Source organism: Muscardinus avellanarius, assembly GCF_963383645.1.
Source record: "Muscardinus avellanarius genome assembly, chromosome: 3".
Classification (NCBI taxonomy): domain Eukaryota; kingdom Metazoa; phylum Chordata; class Mammalia; order Rodentia; family Gliridae; genus Muscardinus; species Muscardinus avellanarius.
The window spans coordinates 113,282,864-113,303,569 of record NC_137788.1 but is presented as its reverse complement, the minus strand read 5'-3'; the positions used below and the strand labels follow the sequence as shown (position 1 = coordinate 113,303,569).

General features: G+C 52.0%; 2 protein-coding genes across 2 annotated transcripts; both read left to right on the top strand.

Moving 5' to 3' along the window:
* Positions 1 to 1,182: 1,182 nt before the first annotated feature.
* Positions 1,183 to 15,183, top strand: LOC308260267 (polyamine-modulated factor 1-like; the record flags this gene model as incomplete). Its single annotated transcript, XM_080691575.1, has 5 exons — positions 1,183 to 1,340; positions 9,468 to 9,573; positions 11,453 to 11,553; positions 13,204 to 13,399; positions 15,130 to 15,183. 5 exons carry the CDS (start codon positions 1,183 to 1,185, stop codon positions 15,181 to 15,183), a joined length of 615 nt encoding a protein of 204 aa, XP_080547701.1.
* A 4,576-nt stretch (positions 15,184 to 19,759) lies between these two features.
* Positions 19,760 to 20,446, top strand: BGLAP (bone gamma-carboxyglutamate protein; the record flags this gene model as incomplete). Its single annotated transcript, XM_080691574.1, has 4 exons — positions 19,760 to 19,823; positions 19,963 to 20,000; positions 20,157 to 20,227; positions 20,311 to 20,446. The coding sequence occupies 4 exons, from the start codon at positions 19,760 to 19,762 to the stop codon at positions 20,444 to 20,446; spliced, it is 309 nt and encodes a 102-aa protein (XP_080547700.1).
* Between the last annotated feature and the right edge of the window lie 260 nt (positions 20,447 to 20,706).

The window sequence follows — 20,706 nt, the reverse complement described above, 5'->3', positions numbered from 1 at the left end:
GCCTGCACAGCAGAGGGAATGAGAAGGCAGCCAGACCCTGCCTCTCTACTCGAGACATTTGGCTTGAATGATCCTTTAACCCTTCCTAATGGTCCCACGCTCTGGGAGAGGCCACGGTGCCAATTTGAAAGGTGCTAGCTACCTGAAGCCTTGATATTTCTATGGCTGCCCCACCTTCTTCCATCCTGACCAGATCAGAATATGAAAAACGCATTTCTCTACCTTTACCACCACCACTACCCATCTTGGTTCCTTCCACTTATTTTTATTTATTTTATTTTGTTGTCCCTTCTTGCACTTTGGGAAGAGAGTCCTCCAGTTTCTGTCCACAAATGGTCACCCAAGGGTAGGGCCCACAGGTCATTCTGAATCTCCTGCCCCTTCCCCACCTCGTTTCCCTAAGAACCACCGAGATCCTGGAAGCCAAGGGATCCCCCTCTCTAAGGTTTTTCTGGCGTGGTCTTTGGAGATTGGCGTCCTCAGCTCCCTGCTAGAGGCTTGTCTTCCGTCCTCACCCTCTGAGGTGACGTAGGAAAGTATTGTGGACACGTAGTCTCCTGCCTCTCATGTCTTAGAGTGTTTATCCTCCAAACACCTTTCCTTGGTTCAGTTTCTTGTACAGGATCTCTCAGTCTTTTGTGTGTCCCCCCCCCAACACATCCAGTTTTAAAGAACTATATGTGTATAATTAATGGGACTCCTGGCTCTACTTTCCCTTAAGGCTGGGATTGGGCTCAAAATAGGTCTTAGGAATGGGACGTGGACTGCGGTTTTGCCGAAATTGGAGACCAAAGCACCTGGAAATTGATGGGTAACCAAAACTTCGGGAAGTTTCTGAGCAAGACAGGCAATCCGACCGGAGGAGTCTTGGGGGACGGGAATGAAAATGGAGTAACCACATCTGATCAAATGGACTCTTGTGAATAGTAGAATCGAACATGCACCGTTGCACTGTACTAAGTCTTTGAAGTGTAATTAAAAGCCCTCATTGAGTCCCTGACTTTGTTTTGCGCATGCTCTCCCGGGCCGCGGTGGGGAGTCGGGAGGTGGATGCGCCGGCCCCGCCCCCGCCCGGCTCAGTGACAGGCTAACGCCGGCTCCAATCGGAAGCGCCCGCCGCGGGGGCAGCCAATCCGGGGCCCCGGAGGGCGGGCCGGCGGGATTTGGCGGTTCGGCTTCAACATGGCTGAAGCGGAGAACGTCAATCAGGCGGCGGCGGAGGCAGAAAGGCCCGAGGAGCCCTCTCCGGGATCCGTGCCGCCCGGCCTGACCATCTCGAGGGTGACACTCCTCGACACCATGGTGGACACTTTTCTCCAGAAGCTGGTCGCCGCCGGGAGGTAAGGCGGAGGACGGGGACGGGGAGGCCGGAGGGCGAGCGAGTCGCGCGGTCCGAGTCTCGCGAGAGCGGCGGGCGGCGGGCGCGAGCTCCTCCTCCACGGGAGCTGGAAATGGCAAAGATGTCACCGAGAAACAGTGTGAAGAGATCTGTAGCCGTGAAAGAAGCAGTTACGGCCGGCGGTGGTGGCGCAGTCCAGTACTCCCAGTGGCCAGCCCTGAAGCAGGAGGATCGGAAGTTCGAGGACAGCCTGGGCAGTTAGGAGACCCTGACTTAAGAATCCTAGCCAGTGTTCAGTGGAGGAGAAGCGGATACTTAGACCCTGTTTCAAAGTAAAGAATAAAAATAATATAGGGCTGGGGGTATAGCTCAGAGGTAGAATGCCTCTGGGTTCAATCTCCAGTACTGTACCAAAAAAAAAAAAAAAAAAAAAAAAAAGAATTGGAAACCACCTAAGATGTTCAACATTTGAAGAGTGGTGTATTCCTGAGTCTAGCCTCGAATTTGTGGTCCTGTCTCATCCTTCCAAGTGAAAGGACGAAGTTTGATCACACCAGAGACCACCTTGTAGCCAAGAGATTATTGGAGGTGCGGGTATGAAAGGAAGCAAGAGAGAGACAGACAGAGGGGGAGAGAGAAAGAAGAATCCAGGAAGAGAGGGAGCTCGCGCTGGGATCAGGGTTATATAGGGGCTTGGGGTTACAGATTGGGGGCTCATAGGCTAGGAGAAATGCCCTTTGAACTAATTGGCTAGAGTCCCATGGGAGGGGGTCGTGTGGCCAGGTAGTTGGCTTGGGGTCAGCGGGGAATGTCCCTTTCACTGATTGGCCAAGGGCACCAGGAGGGGACAGGTCTCCCAGGTAAATGACCAGGTGCGGTCAGAGGGGGTTGGTAGCTTAACTGGTCAGACCAGGGCCTTTCAGGAGACTTAGCTTATGGGGGATTCTGAAGCAAGAACCTAATTCATCTAACACCAAGTACTGGGATTACCAGCTTTAATTGAAAATTTAATTTAAATTAATTATTTTATTTACTAGTGCTAGGGATTGAACCCAGGGGCATTCAAACTCCAAGCTACATCCCAAGCCCTTTTTTTTTTTTTTTCCCCAAAACAAGGCTTGCTATATTGCTGAGAGCCTATATTGCTGAGTCTGGCCTTGAACCTATAATCTTCCAGTCTCAGCTTCACAAGTACTGGGATTACAGGATTGTGCCACCATGCCCACTGGCAAATTTTACTCCCCCCCCCCCCAGTACTGGGGATGGAACCCAGGGGCATTCTACCTCTGAGTGACACCCCAGCCCTATTTTTTTTATTCTTTATTTTGAAAAAAGGGGCTCACTGAGTTGCAGAGGGCCTCACTAAGTAACTGAGGCTGGCTGAGAACCTCGATCCTCCTGTCTCAGCCTCCCAAATGCTGGGATTACAAGGAGGGGGCCACCACACCCGGCCCCTCTTATTTTCATTAAGAAATTTTTCACTGGTCTTTTCTCCCAGTATACACAGGACTGAGAAAGGGGAAAGAGGGAAAGGACCAAATAGAGACCGGTTCCGAGGGGATGGGGCAGCCGTGCAGTGGCGGGTGGGGATGAAGAACTGAGTTTCCCTCCCTGGTTTCCTTCCCAGCCTGGGTCTCCCTGGTTCTCACCTTTCTCAACGATTTTCCTTTCTTGGGAGCCAAGCACCAGTCGCCGCTGCCCTCTGGTGGACGACCTGTGAGCAGCTGTTATGGCCAGGCGCCAGCTGGGAGCTGGAGGAGGCCTGTGCTCACGCCCTGTGGCTCTTCTGGCTTCCATGACACCCTGCACAATTTACCTGCGTACATAAACCAACAGATTGACAGACCACCAGAGCTTGATTCTGTGCTTTAATACCTCAGAGCTAGCGGGCGTGGTGGTGCACTCTTGTTATCCCAACATTTGGGAGGCCAAGACAGGAGGGTCGCGGTTCGCTGACAGCCTCAGCTACATAGTGAGGCCCTGTGCAACTCAGTGAGACCCTGTTTCAAAGTAAAGAATAAAAAATAGGGCTGGGGGTGTAGCTCAGAGGTAGAATGCCCCTGGGTTCCATCCCCAGTTTAGCCAAAAAACAAAACAAAAAAAATAATAAAGAATAAAAAATAGGACTGAGAGTATAGCTCCATGGTAGAATGCCCCTGGGTTCCATCCCAGTGCCGGGGAAAAAAACAACAACAAGAAGAAAAAAAAACTCAGAGTTAAATTTAAGTCAAATTTGTACAACTCAATTTACAGAGAGGTTTTTTTTTTTTCTTTCTTTTTTTCCCCCAGCACTGAGGATGGAACCCAGGGGCATTCTACCACGGAGCTACACCCAGCCCTATTTTTTAGTCTTTTTATTTTTTTTTAAACAGTCTCACTGAGTTGCAAAGGGCCTCACTAAGTAGTAGCTGAGGCTGGCCACGAACGCTGAGCATATGTTCGACTACTGAGCTACACCTCTAGCCCCTAGAGTGAGTTTTTAGTGCAGTAATCGAAATGCTTTCTCAGTGAGTTCAAAAACAGTAATAAAAGGCAGGGTGTGGTGGCACACACTTTTTTTTTTTCCGGGTCTGGGAATGGAACCCAAGGGCATTTGACCTTCTAGCTACACCCCCGCCTATTTTTTTATTCTCTCTTTTGAAGCAGGGTCTCACTGAGTTGCAAAGGGCTTCACTAAGTAGCTGAGGCTGTCCGCAAACCGCGATCCCCCTGTCTCAGCCTCCCAAATGCTGGGATGACAAGCGTGCACTGCCACACCTGGCTTTGGCACACACTTTTAATCCCCAGTACTCTAGAGTCTGAGACAGGAGAAGCGCAGGTTCACGGCCTGCCTCAACTACTTAATGAGGCCCTCTGCAACTTAGTGAGACCCTGTCTTAAAATAAAGAATAAAAAATAGGGCTGAAGGTGTAGCTTGAAGGTAGAACGCCTGGGTTCCATCCCCAGTACCTCAAAAAAAAAAAAAAAAAAAGTGGTTGCCGGGCGTGGTGGTGCATGCTTATAATCCCTGCACTTGGGAGGCGGAGACAGGAGGATCATGCAGGTTCGAAGCCAGCCGCACTGGCTTAAGAGACCCTGTTTCCAAAAAAAAAAAGTATAAATAGGTCTGGGAGTGTAGCCCAGAGGTTGAAGGGCTTCCGGGAACCCCAGTACCACCAAAAAAAAAAAAAAAGTGGTGAAGTAGGACAAGGAGGCACACACCTATGATTCCAGTAGTTGGGAGGCTCAGGCAGAAAGACCACATTTCAAGACCAGTCTTAGCAACTCAGCAGGACCCAGCAACCTAGCAAGACCCTTTTTCAAAATACAAAATACAGCCGGGCGTGGTGGCGCACACTTGTAATCTCCGCACTTGGGAGCAGAGACAGGAGGATCGCGCAGGTTCGAAGCCAGCCGCTTGCGCTGGCTTAGGAGACCCTGTTTCCAAATAAAAAATATAAAAATAGGTCTGGGAGTGTAGCCCGGAGGTAGAAGGGCTTCCAGGAACCCCAGTACCACCAAAAAATTATTATATACACACACACACACACACACACACACACACACACACACACGCCAGACATGGTGGCGTACGCTTGTAATCCCAGCATTTGGGCGGCTGAGACAGGAGGATCACAGGTTTGCAGCCAGCCTCAGCTACTTAGTGAGGCTCTTTGCAACTCAGTGAGACCCTGTTTCAAAATAAAGAGTCATAAATAGGGCTGGAGGTGTAGCCCAGAGGTAGAATATCCCTGGGTTCCATCCCAGTACTGCAAAAAAAAGGAAAAAAAGAAAAAAAAGGTGTAACTCAGAGATAGAATACCTCTGATTTCAATCCCCAACATCAGAAAAAAAGTGATAGTTTTTCAGAAACTGCAGAATGTTTAACAGGAAATTATAAGTGCAAATCAGTTTTACCTGGTTATCCCTGTTTTGAAACTCAGTAAAGTCAAGCCGAGTATGGCAGTGTGCAGCTCCAGTCCCAGCTACTTGGGAGGCTGAGGTAGGAGGGTCACTTGACAAGCCTGATCGAAATACTGACACCCTATCTCAAAAAAATAAACTCAAAAAAAAAATAAAAACCCTAAAAACTCATTGATGTAGTTTTTAGTTTATTTGTACTACTGGGGATTAAACCTAGGGCTACTGTACCACTAAGTACAAGCCACATCACCAGCCCCTGCTACTGTTTTGTTGTTGTTGTTGTTTGTTTTACGGTACTAAGGATGGAACCGGGGCATTCTACCACTGAGCTACACTCCCAGCCTTTTTTTTTTTTTTTTTAATTCCTTTTTTTTTTTTTTTTTTGTACTGGAATAGAAACCAGGGGCTTTCTACCTCCAGGCTACACTCCCAGACCTATTTTTATATTTTACTTGGAAATAGTTGGTCTCACTAAGTAGCTGAGGCTGGCTGTGACCTTGCGAGCTCCTGTCTCAGCCTCCCAACTACTGGGATTACAAGCATGCGCCACAACTTCCGGCTCCATTTATATTTTTCGAGATATCCACAGGGCATTGAAACCCATCCAGTGTGCATCTGGTCTCAAGAAGGAGAAATCACTTTCCTTCTGCTTACTGATGCTGGCCCCAGGCAGGCCCTTCCCTCTCTGCTTAGACCCCATCTCTGTGCTGCATATATATATATTCTCATCACATGTATTCATATGAGCGTGCATGTTCCTGGGGTTCTACACTCATTAATTCTCAAGTCATAAAGGAGACCCCCCTAAGAATCCACAGGCCACTGTGGCAGGCTCCTTCAGCCCCACCCTGGTTCTGTCCCCTGCTGGCTGCTGAGCTGAAGACAGCTGCACCCTCTGAAACCCCTGCTTTCCAGCAGGCGGGCAGGCGGGCTGGGAGGAGAAGCAGGCTCCAGCATCCAAGCCCAGCCCATCTCAAGCTACAATTACCCAGTTTCCATTCCAGCCCTGCTTGGTCGGACATCAAGTGTCCCTCTGCACTCCTCCCTGTGACCACAGGCTGCGTGGCCAGCGAGGCCAGGACCAAAGCAGGCATCTGGACGCTGCTGAGGTTGAGAGGATGCCCAGCATCTGCCTTGGTTTTCTGTTTGTTTGCTTTGGTTTAGTTTTGGATACCAGAGATTGAACCCAGTGCACCCAGGGGTGTTTAGCCTCCAAATTACACCCCCGAGATTGAACCCAGTGCACCCAGGGGTGTTCAGCCTCCAAGCTACACCCCCAGCCCTTTTTGTTTTTCGTTTTGACAACGGGGTCTTGCTAAGAGTCTTGCTAAATTGCTGAGGCTGTCCAACGTGCAACCCTCCCGTGTCAGCCTCCCAAGTACTGGGATTGCAGGTGTGCAAGTCCCCACACCTAACTCATCACCTGCCTTTGAATTGTCCTTTCACCTAGGCTTAACCTCCAACATGTGTAATATGGAATGTTAACTATCAGGAAGGTGGGAGACACCAGGCGTGGTGCGTACACTTGTAATCCCTATTCTTGGGAGGCTGGCACAGGACGACCGCAGGTTTGAGGCTAGCCTCAGCAGCTTAGTGAGGCCCTCCACAACTTAGTGAGACCCTGAAACAAAATAAAGAATAAAATTCAGGCGTGGTGGCGCACGCTTGTAATCCCAGTACTTGGGAGGCTGAGACGGGAGGATCGCAGGTTCATGGCCAGCTTCAGCTACTTAGTGACACCCTCCACAACTTAGTGAGGCCCTGTTTCAAAAATAGAGCTGAGGGTATACCTCGGAGGTCAAATGCCCCTGGGTTCAATCCACAGTTCCGCAAAGAAAATATATAAAAAAATAAAGAGTGAGCCGGGCGTGGTGGGGCACGCTTGTAATCCCCGCGCTTGGGAGGCAGAGACAGGAGGATCGCGCAGGTTCGAAGCCAGTCGCGCGCGCTGGCTTAGGAGACCTGTTTCCAAATTAAAAAATGTAAAAAGAGGTCTGGGAGTGTAGCCCAGAGGTAGAAGGGCTTCCAGGAACCTCAGTACCACCAAAAAAAATAATAATAATAATAATAATAATAATAATAATAATAATAATAATAATAATAAATAAATAATAAAGAGTGAGCCAGGCATGGTGATACATGCTGGTAATCCCAGTACTTGTGAGACGGAGATAAGAGGATCACAGGTTCACAACTTAGTGAGGTCCTGTTTCAAAATAAAAGATAAAATAGGGCTGGGTGTGTAGCTCAGAGGTAGAATGCCCCTGAGTTCAAAGTTTGATCCCCAATACAAAAGAAAAGCAATAGAATGGTTAGGAAGTGGTATTTTGAAGTTGTTTTTGCCTTTACTTTGTTGTTGGTTTTTGTTTGTTTGTTTGTTTGTTTGTTTGTTTGTTTTGCAGTACTGGGTATGGAATCCAGGAGCATTTTGCCTTCAAGAGACACCCCCAGCCCTACTTTTTCTTTTTCTTTTTTTAATTTTTTATTTTGATGGTACTGGGGGTGGAAACCAGGGGCTTTTCTACCTCCGGGCTATATTCCCAGACCTGTTTTATACTTCATTTTGAAACAGGGTCTCACGAAGTAACTGAAGCTGGCTTTGAACTTACACGATCCTCCTGTCTCAGCCTCCCAAGTGCTGGGATTACAAGCATGCACGCCCGACCTTTTATTCTTTTTTGGGTCTGGGGATGAAACCCAGGGGGCATTTGACCTCCGAGCCACATCCCCTGCCCTTTTTTTTGTTTTTTTTTTGCGGATCTGGGGATGGAACCCAGAGGCATTTGACCTCCAGGCTACACCCCCTGCCCAATTTTTTATTCTTTATTTTGAGCACGCCCGGCCTTTTATTCTTTTTTGGGTCTGGGGATGAAACCCAGGGGGCATTTGACCTCCGAGCCACATCCCCTGCCCTTTTTTTTTGGTTTTTTTTGCGGATCTGGGGATGGAACCCAGAGGCATTTGACCTCCAGGCTACACCCCCTGCCCAATTTTTTATTCTTTATTTTGAAACAGGGTCTCACTGAGTTGCAAAGAGTCTCACTAAGTAGCTGAGGCTGGCCGCGAACCGCGATCCTCCAGTCTCAGCCTCCTGAATGCTGGGATTACAAGCATGCCCATCTTGCCCACTTGCTTTGTTTTTTAAAATACTTGTCACCCCAGTACTTTGGGAGGCTGAGACAGGTAGATCGCAGGTTCCTGGCTAGCTTTAGTTACTTAGTGAGGCCCCCTTCAACTTAGTGAGACCCTGTTTTAAAACTAAAAAAATAAAATAGAAGTGGGGTTGTAGCTCAGAGGTAGAATGCCCCTGGGTTCAATCCCTAGTACCTCAAAAATATAAAATAAAATACTATCATGAGTTGGACATGGTAGCACACGCCTGCAATTCCAGTACTTGGGAGACTGAGGCGGATCACAGGTTTTAGGACAGCCTCAGTAAGTACTGATACTCTCATCAACCCAGTGAGACCCTGTTTCAAATAATTAAAATAGGGCTGTGGGTATGGCTCAGAGGTAGAATGCCTCTGGTTTTAATACCCAAGATAAAAAAAAAATTAAAAATACTATTATAAGCCAGGCGTGGTGGCTCACGCTTGTAATCCCCGCACTTGGGAGGCTGAGACAGGAGGATCGCACAGGTTCAAAGCCAGCCTCAGCTACTTAGTGAGGCTCTCGGCAACTTAGTGAGACCGTTTCCAAATAAAATAAAAAACAGCTCTGGGAGTATAGTTCGGAGATAGAAAGCCTCTGGGTTCCACCCCACTACCACACACACAAAGAAAATACTATTGTAAGTTATATAATTTATTTTGTGTGTGTGTGTGTGTGTGTATGTGTGTGTGTGCTGGGGATTGAATGCAGGGGCATCATATCTCTGAGCCATACTCCCAGCCCTTTTTATTTTGAAACAGGGTCTCAGTAAGTTACCACGTGCTGGTCTCTAACCTGTGATCCTCCTTACGGAGCCTCTCAAGTCCTGAGATCACAGGCGCGTGCCCAGTGAGTTATCTGTCTACTGACCATCCTCCTGGTGAGTCTGTGCATAGTCAAGGAACCATAGCTACAATAATCATGACCCACTTTTTTTTTTTTTTGATGGGTCTCACTATGTTGCCCAGGCCTGAACTCCTGGGCTCGAGTGGCCCTCTGCCTGGGAGCCACGGTGCCAGGCAGCCTGGTGGCTGGCTGTGCACGTGACCCCCACCTTTGCCTTCTCTCCTGCCAGCTTCCAGAGGTTCTCAGACTGTTACAAGCGCTTCTACCAGCTGCAGCCTGAGATGACACAGCGAGTCTATGACACGTTTATAACTCAGCTGCAGGCATCTGTCCGGGTGAGTGGCCAGGAGCCCAGAGCACCTTGGCTTGGTCAGGCTATCCTCGATCCCATGAGAGCAGGTCCCACCCTCTGCCCTCTGTGTCCTCAGCCTTAGAAGGGTCCCCACGCCCGCACGCTGCAGTGCCAGCGCCGTCCTCCAACCATGTGGGCCCTAAGTGCCCCCTGCTCCCGTCTCCTGTTGTAATTATGTGTTTATCCATCGTCTGCCCGCTAGACTGAGTGAGCTCGGCAAGCTCAGGATGGGTCTTACTCGTCTTCCTATCTCCGGCTCCTGGGGGAGTGCTGGGCCCAGGAGAAGCTTTTGATAAATTGAATGCTACTGGGAATACAAAAGGATTTTTTTTTTTTTTTTTTTGGTGGGCCTGGGGATGGAACCCAAGAGCATTCGACCTCCGAGCTATACTCCCGGGCCTAATTTTTAATTCTTTATTTTGAAACAGGGTCTCACTGAGTTGCAAAGAGCCTCACTAAGTAGCTGAGGCTGGCTGTGAACCATGATCCTCCTGTCTCAGCCTCCCAGGCTCTTTTTTTTTTGTGTGGTGGTGGTGGTTTTTTGTTTGTTTGTTTGTTTGTTTTTGTGGTGGTGGTGGTACTAGGGTTCCTGGAAACCCTTCTACCTCTGGGCTATACTCCCAGACCTATTTTTATACTTTTTATTTGGAAACAGGGTCTCTTTTTTTTTTTTTTTTTTTTTTTTTTGGTGGTACTGGGGGTGGAACCCAGAGGCTTTCTACCTCTGGGCTATACTCCCAGACCTATTTTCTATTTTATTTGGAAACAGGATCTCACTAAGTTGCTGAAAGCCTCACTCAGTAGCTGAGGCTGGCTTTGAACCTGTGCAATCCTCCTGTCTCAGCCTCCCAAGCGCAGGGATTACAAGCATGCGCCACCACGCCCATCTTGGAAACAGGGTCTCTTAAGCCAGCAAGACTGGCTTCGAACCTGCGCCATCCTCCTATCTCCACCTCCCAAGCGTGGGGATTACAAGCGTTCACCACCATGCAGGGCTTTTTTTTTTTTTTTTAATTTTGAAAAAGGGTCTCACTGAGTTGCCAAGACTGCCCTCCAACCTGCAACTCTCTTGTTTCAGCCTCCCAAGTACTAAGATTACAGGTGTGTACTACCATGTCTGGCTTTATATCTTATTTTCTTAATTATAAAAGCTATATTTTAGTGGGTGTGGTGGCACACGCTTGTAATTCTAGCATTACAAGCTGAGACCGGAGGATTGCAGTTTGCAGACAGCCTCAGCTACTCAGGTCCTCCACAACTTAGTGAGACCCTGTTTCAAAATAAAGAATAAGCCAGGCGTGGTGTGCACGCTTGTAATCCCAGCATTCGGAAGGCTGAGACCGGAGGATTGCAGTTCGCAGACAGCCTCAGCTACTTAGTGAGGCCCTCTGTAACTTAATGAGACCCTGTTTCAAAATAAAGAATAAAAAATAGGTCTGGGGGTGTAGCTCAGAAGGCAAATGCCCTTGGGTTTCATCCCCAGACCTGCAAAAAAAAAAAAAAAATGCTCCTGGGTTCCTTACCCAGGTATGGTAGCATATGCCTGTAATCCCAGTACTTGGGAGGCTGAGACAGGAGGATCTCAGGTTTGCAGCCAGCCTCAGCTACTTAGTGAGACCCTGTTTCCAAATAAAGAATAAAAGGAGGTGTAGTCGGAGGTAGAATATCCTGGGTTCCATCCCCAGTACCGCCCACACCACATGCACACGCACACGCCACGCGTTACAGTAAAGCTGGGATGCTTGTGACGGTAGCAACAGAACAGACACCAGGTGGACTCTTACCAAGCGCTGCTGGGCGTTAGCACATTCCACCAAGGGCCTGTCTAGAGTCACTGTAGCCCTTTTCCGCTTTCTCTTCAGGAGGAAATTTCTGAAATCAAAAAGGAAGGGAACCTGGAAGCCGTCCTGAACTCCCTGGATGAGATCGTGGAAGAAGGCAAAGGCTCCAAGGGGCCAGCATGGTGAGAAGGGCCCGGGGGCGGCGCCCATGTCCACAGAGACGCAGGCTGGCCCCAGCCAGCAGCCCCGGCCCGGCCCTGAGGAGGGAGGACCCCTGAGGGGGCAGGCAGAGAGGACAGACGCCAGACAGTACTGAGCCAGCTGAAATGTGGCCCGCTGCAGGGAGCCTGGCGTGTTGTCCAGGGTCTGAGGCGGGCGGGGAGCCTCCAGGGAGCTCTAACGGCCCTTAGGGAGAAGGAGGGACAGGAGGGAGGAGGCAGCTGAGCAGCCCCTGGCTTAGTCCCCTACCAGAAGGGGCAAACAACAAGAAGAATGTAGGGGATGCCTCCTGTGGCCTCAGTCCTATTTTATTTTATTTTTTTATGTTTATTTATTTTTACAGTGCTGGGGATGGAACTCAGGGGCATTCTACCTCCAAGCTATATCCCCAGCCCTTTTTTTTTTTTTTTTTTTTGGTGATACTGCAGGTAGAACCCAGAAACTTTTCTACCTCCGGGCTGTACTTCCAGACCTATTTTATACTTTATTTGGAAACAGGGCCTCACTAAGCTGCTGAGAGCCTCATTAAGTAGCTGAGGATGGCTTTGAACCTGTGCGATCCTCCTGTCTCAGCCTACAGAGTACTGTGATTACAGGTGTGTGCCACCACGGCAGGCTGTAAAAGAATTTAGAAGAAGCTCCTGTGGCACCCCCTCCCTGTGGAACCCTTCCTCTTGGACCCTTTCTCTTTGTCTTCCCCATCGGCACACTCCCCACCTCCTCCCAGGGTCTGGCCTTCCTCGAGCCCTTTCTCTGGGGTGGCGCCCCTTGCCACTGTCCCCATCTCTAGCTCACAGTCTTGTGGGTGATGCTCGGCAGGGCACATGGCAACAGAACAGCCCCACCAGAAAGTCCCTGTCAGGGCCGGGTGTGGTCGTGCATGCTTATAATCCCAGCATTCGGGAGGCTGGGATAGGAGGATCACAGTTCACAGCCAGCCTCAGCTACTTAGTGAGGCCCTCTGCAACTCTCTGAGACCCTGTTTCAAAAGAAAGAATAAAAAATAGGGTTGGGGGTGTAGCTCGAGGTAGAAGGCCCCTGGATTTCATCCCCAGTACTGCAAAAAAATAAAAAAATAAGCTGGGCATGGTGGTGCACGCTTGTCATCCCAGCATTCGGGAGGCTGAGACTGGAGGATCGTGGTTTGCGGACAGCCTCAGCTACTTAGTGAGGCCTCTGCAACTCAGTGAGACCTGGTTTCAAATTAAAGAATAAAAAATAGGGCAGGGGGAGTAGCTTGGAGGTCGAATTCCCCTGGGTTCCATCCCCAGACCCACAAATAAGGAGGAGGAGGAGGAGGAGGTGGTGGTGGAGGAGGAGGTTGGGGTGATTTTGGAAATAGCATGGCTCTGGGTTCAATCCCCAGTACCGCAAAAAAAAGTCCCTGTCAGCCCAGGAGTAAGGAGTGCAGGGTGGGGTGGAGAGGCTGACCAGGCAGGACAGAGGCTGACGGGAGGGAGGTGCCTTCCACCAGGAGCCGGTCTTGGGAGGTTATGGAAGCGCAGGAGGGGCCTTCACTGCAGCCTGACTCGGAGCTGGAGCAAGACTGTCACTGCCTGGGTTTGGAAGTACCTCCTTTTCACATGCGCCCTTCTCTCCCGTGTGGCCCCCAGGCGCCCCAGCGGGATCCCAGAGAAAGATGTGTGCAGCGCCATGGCCCCCTACTTCCTGCAGCAACGGGACACCCTTCGGCGCCACGTGCAGAGGCAGGAGGCCAAGAACCAGGAGCTGGCCAGCGCCGTGCTGGCCGGGCGCAGGCTGGTGGAGGAGCTGCAGCTGCAGGTCCAGGCCCGGCAGCAGGCGTGGCAGGCAAGCGCGTGGCCCCGCCTGCGTTCCCACCTCAGCCTTCAGTCCTCCCAGATGAGGGGCTTGCCCTTGCCATGCGGGCTCCTGCAGGGTACAGCAGGGCTGTCCCTGGTGGACAGTTTCTGCTAGGACGCGTGCAGCAGGAACCTCTGCAGGCCCAGCATGCGCTCACTGAAATCCAGCAGCTGCAGCTGCTGGCCAAGGGGCTTGTCCACGGCCATGTGTCAGATGTGAGCTGGACCCGCGGTATCCAGCGGCAGTTTTACTGCTCCTGTGACTACAGCCGGCATCCTCAATTATTTATTTGGTACTAGGGATTGAATCCAGGGGCATTCTCCTCTGAGCTACACCCCAGCCCTGTCTGTCTGTTTTTGCAGTACTGGGGATGGAACCCAGGGGTATTCTACCGCTGAGCTGCACCCCCAGCCCTATTTTTTATTCTTTATTTTGAAACAGGGTCCCACTGAGTTGCAAAGAGCCTCACTAAGTAGCTGTAGCTGGCAGTGAACCTGCGATCCTCCTGTCTCAGCCTCCCAAGTACTGGGATTACAAGCGTGCGCCACTACGCCCAGCTCGAGATAGTTTCTTATTGGCTCAAAATGCAACTCCCAAAGGGGTTGCCAGCAGGACTTGAGTGGGACACAAACATCGATTCTCTCCATCTGCCATCTGGATGTCAGCTTTTTCTAGTAGTAGCCACTGGGCTGCCACTTCCTGAGGCAGAACCCCCTGTTCTGGAGGGGACCCAGTCCAGATCTGTGGCTCCCAGGTACCCTTGGGCTTCTCTTCCCAGGACTAGTTAGGTACAGCCAGCCGTCCTGTCAGGCCTTCGCAAGGGTCCTGATCTGAGGAGGTAGTGGCAGAGGCACTGGCAGCCGCTCTCATCCCTGTGCCCCTCTGGCCTCGCTGGTCATGGAGGGGCCCTGGGGGCTGGACGGCAGCACAGAGGTAGAGTGACTGGGACTGCGGCCTGGTGCTGTCTCCCAGGACAGGCTGCACAGCTCGGAACTGCCTCGGGCTGCCCTGCTGAGTCTTCGGCCCTGGAACAGTCCTGCTCTGGGCCTAACGGTGGTCCCCAGAGGCCTGCCAGCTCTGACCTTGTCAGTGCACCTGCTTTACAAAGGGGAACAGGAGCCCTCGCTCCCGAGGCCGCGCCTCCCTGCCTTGCCTCAGATCCTGCCGGTGCTCCTGCCTGGAGGAACTTCCATGGAGGAGCTGCTTTTTCTACCGTTTCATGTCTAGCCCAACTGCAGGGTCACTGGGGCTGCGGTATGCTAGAGGAGCCCAGCGTGTGCAAGCCCTAGGTTTGATCCCCGTCAACACAGAAGGAAAGCAAAAGCCAGGCATGGTGGCTGGTGGCGTGCACCTGGAATCCCAGCACTTGGGAGGCTGAGACAGGAGGACCACAGGTTCAAGGCCAGCCTCAGTAACTTAGTGAGACTCAGCAACCTAGCAAACTTCTGATTCAGAATTAAAAATTAATAAAATAGGGCATAGCTTAGAATTAGAATGCCCCTGGGTTCAATCCCCAGTACCACTAAAAAAAAAAAAAGAGAAGGAAGAACAAAGAAACAAAGTTCTGTGCTAGGAAACCTCAGTGAAAGCAGAGGATCCACTGGGGAGACCCTGCTGCCAGGTCACCCGCCGAGCTGTGTCCTGGCCTGCCCTGCGCTGGGCGTCGGAGGGCTCGGTTTCCCTTTCTGATGGCAGCTCTGCGCCCCCGCTGGTTTCAGGCCCTGCACCGAGAGCGGCGGGAGCTGGCGGCTGTGCTGAGGGAGCCGGAGTGAGGCAGGCCACAGGAGCAGAGGGCAGCCAAGGCAACCAAGCCGGAGCGGTGCCAGCCCTAGGCCAGAGCAGCCACTGCGCCACGCCTCAGGGCCACCTTCCGATTCCTCCCCATTTTCTTTGACCTGGAGGACTATGGCGCCGGGCTTTCGTCTTGCTGCAGGCCCCCACCACCGCCCGACTTCCTCCAGTGGGTCCCAAGCCCCAGGACCTGGAGTCTTCAATTTCCACTGATTGCCCCCTTGCCCGCCAGCCCAGGGCCCGTGCCATGCTCTCCCCACATCCGTGAATAAACATCCTCCCTACACTGTAATCTGTGAGGATGCTGCCTCGCCAGCCAGCTGGCGGCTCCCAACCACAGCCCACTCCTGGGCCCCGGCCCTGGCTCCAAGCTGTGTGTGAAGGTCTGTGCAGAGGGCAGCAGACCCGGGACCCCTGGGCTCTGGCGTCGGTGGGTCGCGCCTCAGTCTACTTGGCCCTCTCTTTGCCATCTGAGCTCAATGTATGTGTGTGTGTGTGTGTGTGTGTGTGTGTGTGTGTGTGTGTGTGTGTGTAAGGGGGTACTGGGGGAAGCTATACCTTCAGCCCTGCTTGATTTTTTTTCTTTGAAACAAGGTCTTACTGAGCTGCGGAGGGCCTACGTAAGTGGCTGAGGCTGGCCACGAACGTGTGCTTCTATCTTGGCCTCCCACGTACTGGGCTTACAGGTGTGATCCACTGCGCCCAGCCATCTGAGGGGACTATGGGGTGTCTGGGGGGCTTGCTCTGTGGCTTGCACTGTGGTGTCTTGCAGGGTGACCAGGCGCTTTGTCTTCTCCAGCCAGGGCCACCAAAGGCAGGAGGCTGCTTTCCCAGCCAGAGAAGGGGGAGAGGTGTGATGGGGTCTGTCTGAGGAGCACAGGACAGAGATGAAACCAAGGTGGCCGCCCTGCTAGCCATGCATGGTGGTGCACACCGGTTATCCCAGTGCTTGGGAGGCTGAGAGTAGGATCTCAGGTTCAAGCCTAGCCTCAGCAATTTACTGAGACCTTCAGCAACTTAGCAAGACCCTGTTTTTTTAAATTTTGTTTCTTTGGGGGTTTTTGCAGGTCTGGGATGAAACCCAGGGGCATTTGATCTCCGAGCTACACCCCCTGCCCTATTTTTTATTTATTTTGAAAAAGGATTTCACTAAGTTGTGAAGGGCCTCACTAAGTAGCTGAGGTCTCAGCCTCCCGAATGCTAGGATTGCTGGGATTCCAAGCAAGTGCCACCATGCCCCAGTTTAAGACCCTGTTTTAAAATTAAAAAAGGAGCCGGGTGTGGTGGCGCATGCTTATAATCCCAGCATTTGGGAGGCTGAGACAGGAGGATCCTGGTTCACAGCCAGCCTCAGCTACTTAGTGAGGCCCTCTGCAGCTTAGTGAGACCCTGTGTCAAAAAAAAGACTAAAAAAAATAGCCAGGCTAGGGTTCCAGGCATGGTGGCCCACGCTTGTAATCCCAGCATTTGGGAGGCTGAGACCGGAGGATCACAGTTCACGGACAGCCTCAGCTGCTTGTGAGGCCCTCTACAAATTAGTGAGACCCTGTTTCAAAATAAAGAATAAAAAATAGGGCTGGGGGTGTAGCTCAGAGGTAGAATGCCCCTGGGTTCCATCCCTAAACCCACAGAAAAAATAAAAATTAAAAAAAATAGGGCAGGAGCTGTAGCTTGGAGGTCGAATGCCCTGAGGTTCCATCCCCAGACCTGCAAAAAAATATTTAAAAAGGAGCCAAGCCAGGCCTTGTGGTGCACACTTATGATCCCAGTGCTTGGGAGGCTGAGACAGAAGGATCACAGGTTTGTGGCCAGCCTCAGCAACTTGTGAGGCCCTCCACAATTTAGTAAGGCTCTATTTCAAAATAAGAAAAACAGTTGGAAGTATATCACAGAAGTATAATATTTCTGGGTTCAATCTCCAGTTCCTCTTTTTTTTTTTTTTTTTTTTTTTTTGCGGGCCTGGGGATGGAACCCAAGGGCATTTGACCTCCGAGCTACACCCCCTGCCCTATTTTTAATTTTTTATTTTGAAACCAGGTCTCACTGAGTTGCAGACGGCCTCACTAAGTAGCTGAGGCTGTCCGCGAACCACAATCCTCTGGTCTCAGCCTCCTGAATGCTGGGATTATAAGCATGCGCCACCACGCCCGGCTGTTCAAAATTTTAATTAATTAAGAAATAAAAAGGGCCGGGCGTGGTGGCGCACGCTTGTAATCCCCGCGCTTGGGAGGCAGAAACAGGAGGATCGCGCAGGTTCGAAGCCAGCCGCGCGTGCTGGTTTAGGAGACCCTGTTTCCAAAATGAAAATGTAAAAAATAGGTCTGGGAGTGTAGCCCAGAGGTAGAAGGGCTTCCAGGAACCCCAGTACCACCAAAAAAAAAAAAAAGAAATAAAAAGGGTGCCTAGCGTGGTGGCGCACGCTTATAATCCCCATGCTTGGGAGGCAGAGACAGGAGGATCATGCAGGTTTGAAGCCAGCCTTGCTGGCTTAAGAGACCCTGTTTCCAAATAAAATATAAAATAGGTCTGGGAGTATAGCCCGAAGGTAGAAGGGTTCTAGCCCCAGTACCACCAGAAAATTAATGAATTAATTAATTTAAAAATAAGACAGGCGTAGTGGTGCATGCTTGTAATCCCAGCATTCAGGAGGCTGAGACCAGAGGATCGCAGTTCGCGGACAACCTCAGCTACTTAGGCCCTCTGCAACTCAGTGAGACCCGGTTTCAAAATAAAGAATAAAAAATAGGGCAGGGGCTGTAGCTCAGAAGTTGAATGCCCCTGGGTTCCATCCCCAGATGCGCAAAATAATAATAAAAATAATAAAGGAACCAGGCATGGTGGCATATGCTTGTAATCCCAGTACTTTAGAGGTTAAGACAAGAGGATTGCAGGCTTAAAGCCAGCCTCAGCAATTTTGCAAGGCCCTCTGCAACTTAGACCCTGTTTTAAGATTAAAAAAAAAAAAAAGCCAGGTGTGGGAGGCTGAGACAGGAGGATCTCGGTTTGCAAACAACCTCAGCTATTTAGGCCTGCAACTCAGTGAGACCCTGTTTCAAAATAATAAAAAATGGCTGGGGGTATAGCTCAGTGGTAGAGTGCCCCTGGATTCAATCCCTAGTTTTAAAAAAAAGGAGTTAGGCATGCCCCCCTGCCCATGCTTGTAATTCTAGTACTTGGGAATCTGAGGAAGGAGGATCACAGGTTCATGGTCAGCCTCAACAATTTAGTAAAGCTCTCTATAACTTGATGAGACCCTATTTGAAAGTAAAAAATAAAATAGGAGCTGGGTATGGTGGCACACGCTTGTAATCCCAGCCTTTGGGAGGCTGGAACAGGAGGATCACAGTTCGAGCACAGCCTCAGCTACTTAGGCCCTTTGCAACTCAGTAAGACCCTGTTTCAAAATAAAGAATAATAAATAGAGCTAGGGATGTAGCTCAGAGGTAGAATGCCCCTGGGTTCCATCCCCAATACCAAAAAAAATAATGATAATAAAATAGGGCTGAGGATAAAGCTCAGAGGTAGATCACCCCCGGGCTCAACCCCCAGTGCCAAAAAAAAAGGGGGCCGCTGCTCTCACTACGTTCTCCTGGACGGAGCCCAGATTCTCTCCCCGCCCAAGACGCAGAATTAAAGGCCACAGACTCCTCCGGGCTGTGCGGCCCTCCCCAGGCCGGCTTCGTTTATGTCTGGAGCCCTGGTAGAGGGGTGGGTGAGAGGACTCAGGTCAGAGAGGGACAGGGGCTGGGCCCCCCTTCTCCGCTGACAGGCTGTGCCCTGGGAGGCCACACAGGCAGGAGGAGTCAGGGGTCCGGGCCCATCAAGCACGCCCTCTCCACCCCCTCATGGCCCCCTTACTCCGGGGACAGAGAAAGGTTCCCCAGTGTCCCACCTCCTCCGTCAGAGCCTGCAGGCCTGGCACTTTTAGACACCTGGCCTGCCCGGGAGGCCTTTGGCTCTTGGTCCTGTGCTGCCCCCCCCCCCGAGCCCCTCTGTCTGGATGGAACAAGGGGCCGGAGCAGCTAGCTGGTGCCCACCCCAGCCTCCCCCTGCCTCTGCCAGCCCCTCAGGTGAGGGGGGGAAATGCCAGGCGCCCTCCCTACGGTTTGGCTCCTGCCTCCAGGGCAGACTAAATCCTAGGCTGGGCAGTGCTGAAGCCCAGTGCCGCTCAGACCTATTTCAGACCTCCGAGCCCCCTTCTTCTCTTGGCTCACCCCAGAGCCCAGCAGACCTCAGACTGAGGCTGCAGGTTTGGGTCTCCAAGGGAGAGAAGGGCCTAGGCACCTAACGCGGGCCCCCAGGGAAGGGGTCAGGGCAGTGTCACGAGGTGAGGTCAGCAGCCTGGGAGTGCAGCCCCCGGGCCCCGCCCAGGCAGCCGCAGCTTCCAGCCGCAGCATCCTTGAGGTTTGGCCTTCAGAGCCAGGGATGATGACCCCCAATTAGCTGGGCAGCTGCCCTGCGCCCCGCCTGCACCAGGGCAGGGAGGCCCTCCCCTAAGGCACAGCCGGCGGGTATAAAGTGCGCTGGAGCTGGAGGGACTGGATCCCTCAGGACACCATGAGGCCCTTCACGCTGCTGGCGCTGCTGGCCCTGGCTGCGCTCTGCCTCCCTGGCCGGGCAGGTGAGTGCCACTTCCCGGGCTGCTCCCCTCGCCCGTCCTGTGTGTCCTCGGCAGTCCTTAGCATCTCCTGGGCTCCATGCTTGAGGAGGAGGGTGAGAGCCTGGCCGTGCAGGAGTGAATCAGGCCCCTTTCTTTGCAGATGCAAAGCCCAGTGGTAAAGAACCGGGTAAAGGTACAGTATGAAGCTGGCCTTTGGGGCTCCCGACCCTCCTATCCCACACCCCGTCTGCACCGTACTCCCAGCCTCCTGACTCCCCAGCTTCCTGACCCCCATCCTCCTGGCCTCCCAGCCTCTTTACCCCCCAGCCTCCTGACCCTGCCTTCTGCCCCACAGCCTTCATGTCCAAGCAGGAAGGCAGCGAGGTGGTGAAGCGGCCCCGGCGCACCCTGGACCCTGGGATGGGGTGAGAGGAAAGGAGGTGCTGGTGGGTGCTGGCTGCAGCCCTACTTTGAAGGGGGACTGATGCCACTGTGTGGGGCTTCTCAGAGCCCCAGCCCCCTACCAGGATCCCCTGGAGCCCAAGAGGGAGATGTGTGAGTTCAACCCACACTGCGACGAGCTGGCTGACCAGGTTGGCTTCCAGGACGCATACCAGCGCTTCTACGGCACCGGCACGGCCTAGGCCGTCCACCCTGCGGGCCCTGGCTCGGACCCCTCCAGGACAGCCCCTCTCTTCCCCACCTGCTGCCCCAGGACGGGCATCCCAGCTGCTCCTAAATAAAGTCCAGAGGAGGCGTGGCAGGCCTTTGAGTCTGTTGGGGTCTTTGGGGTGCAGGGGAGGGCTCGACGGGAGGGGCTGAGAGGCTGCAGTCCAGAAAGTGCGTCCCAAGTCCAGTTTATTTCTGGTCCCTGCTCCCTTCCAGAAAGCGCAGGAGGCGGCTT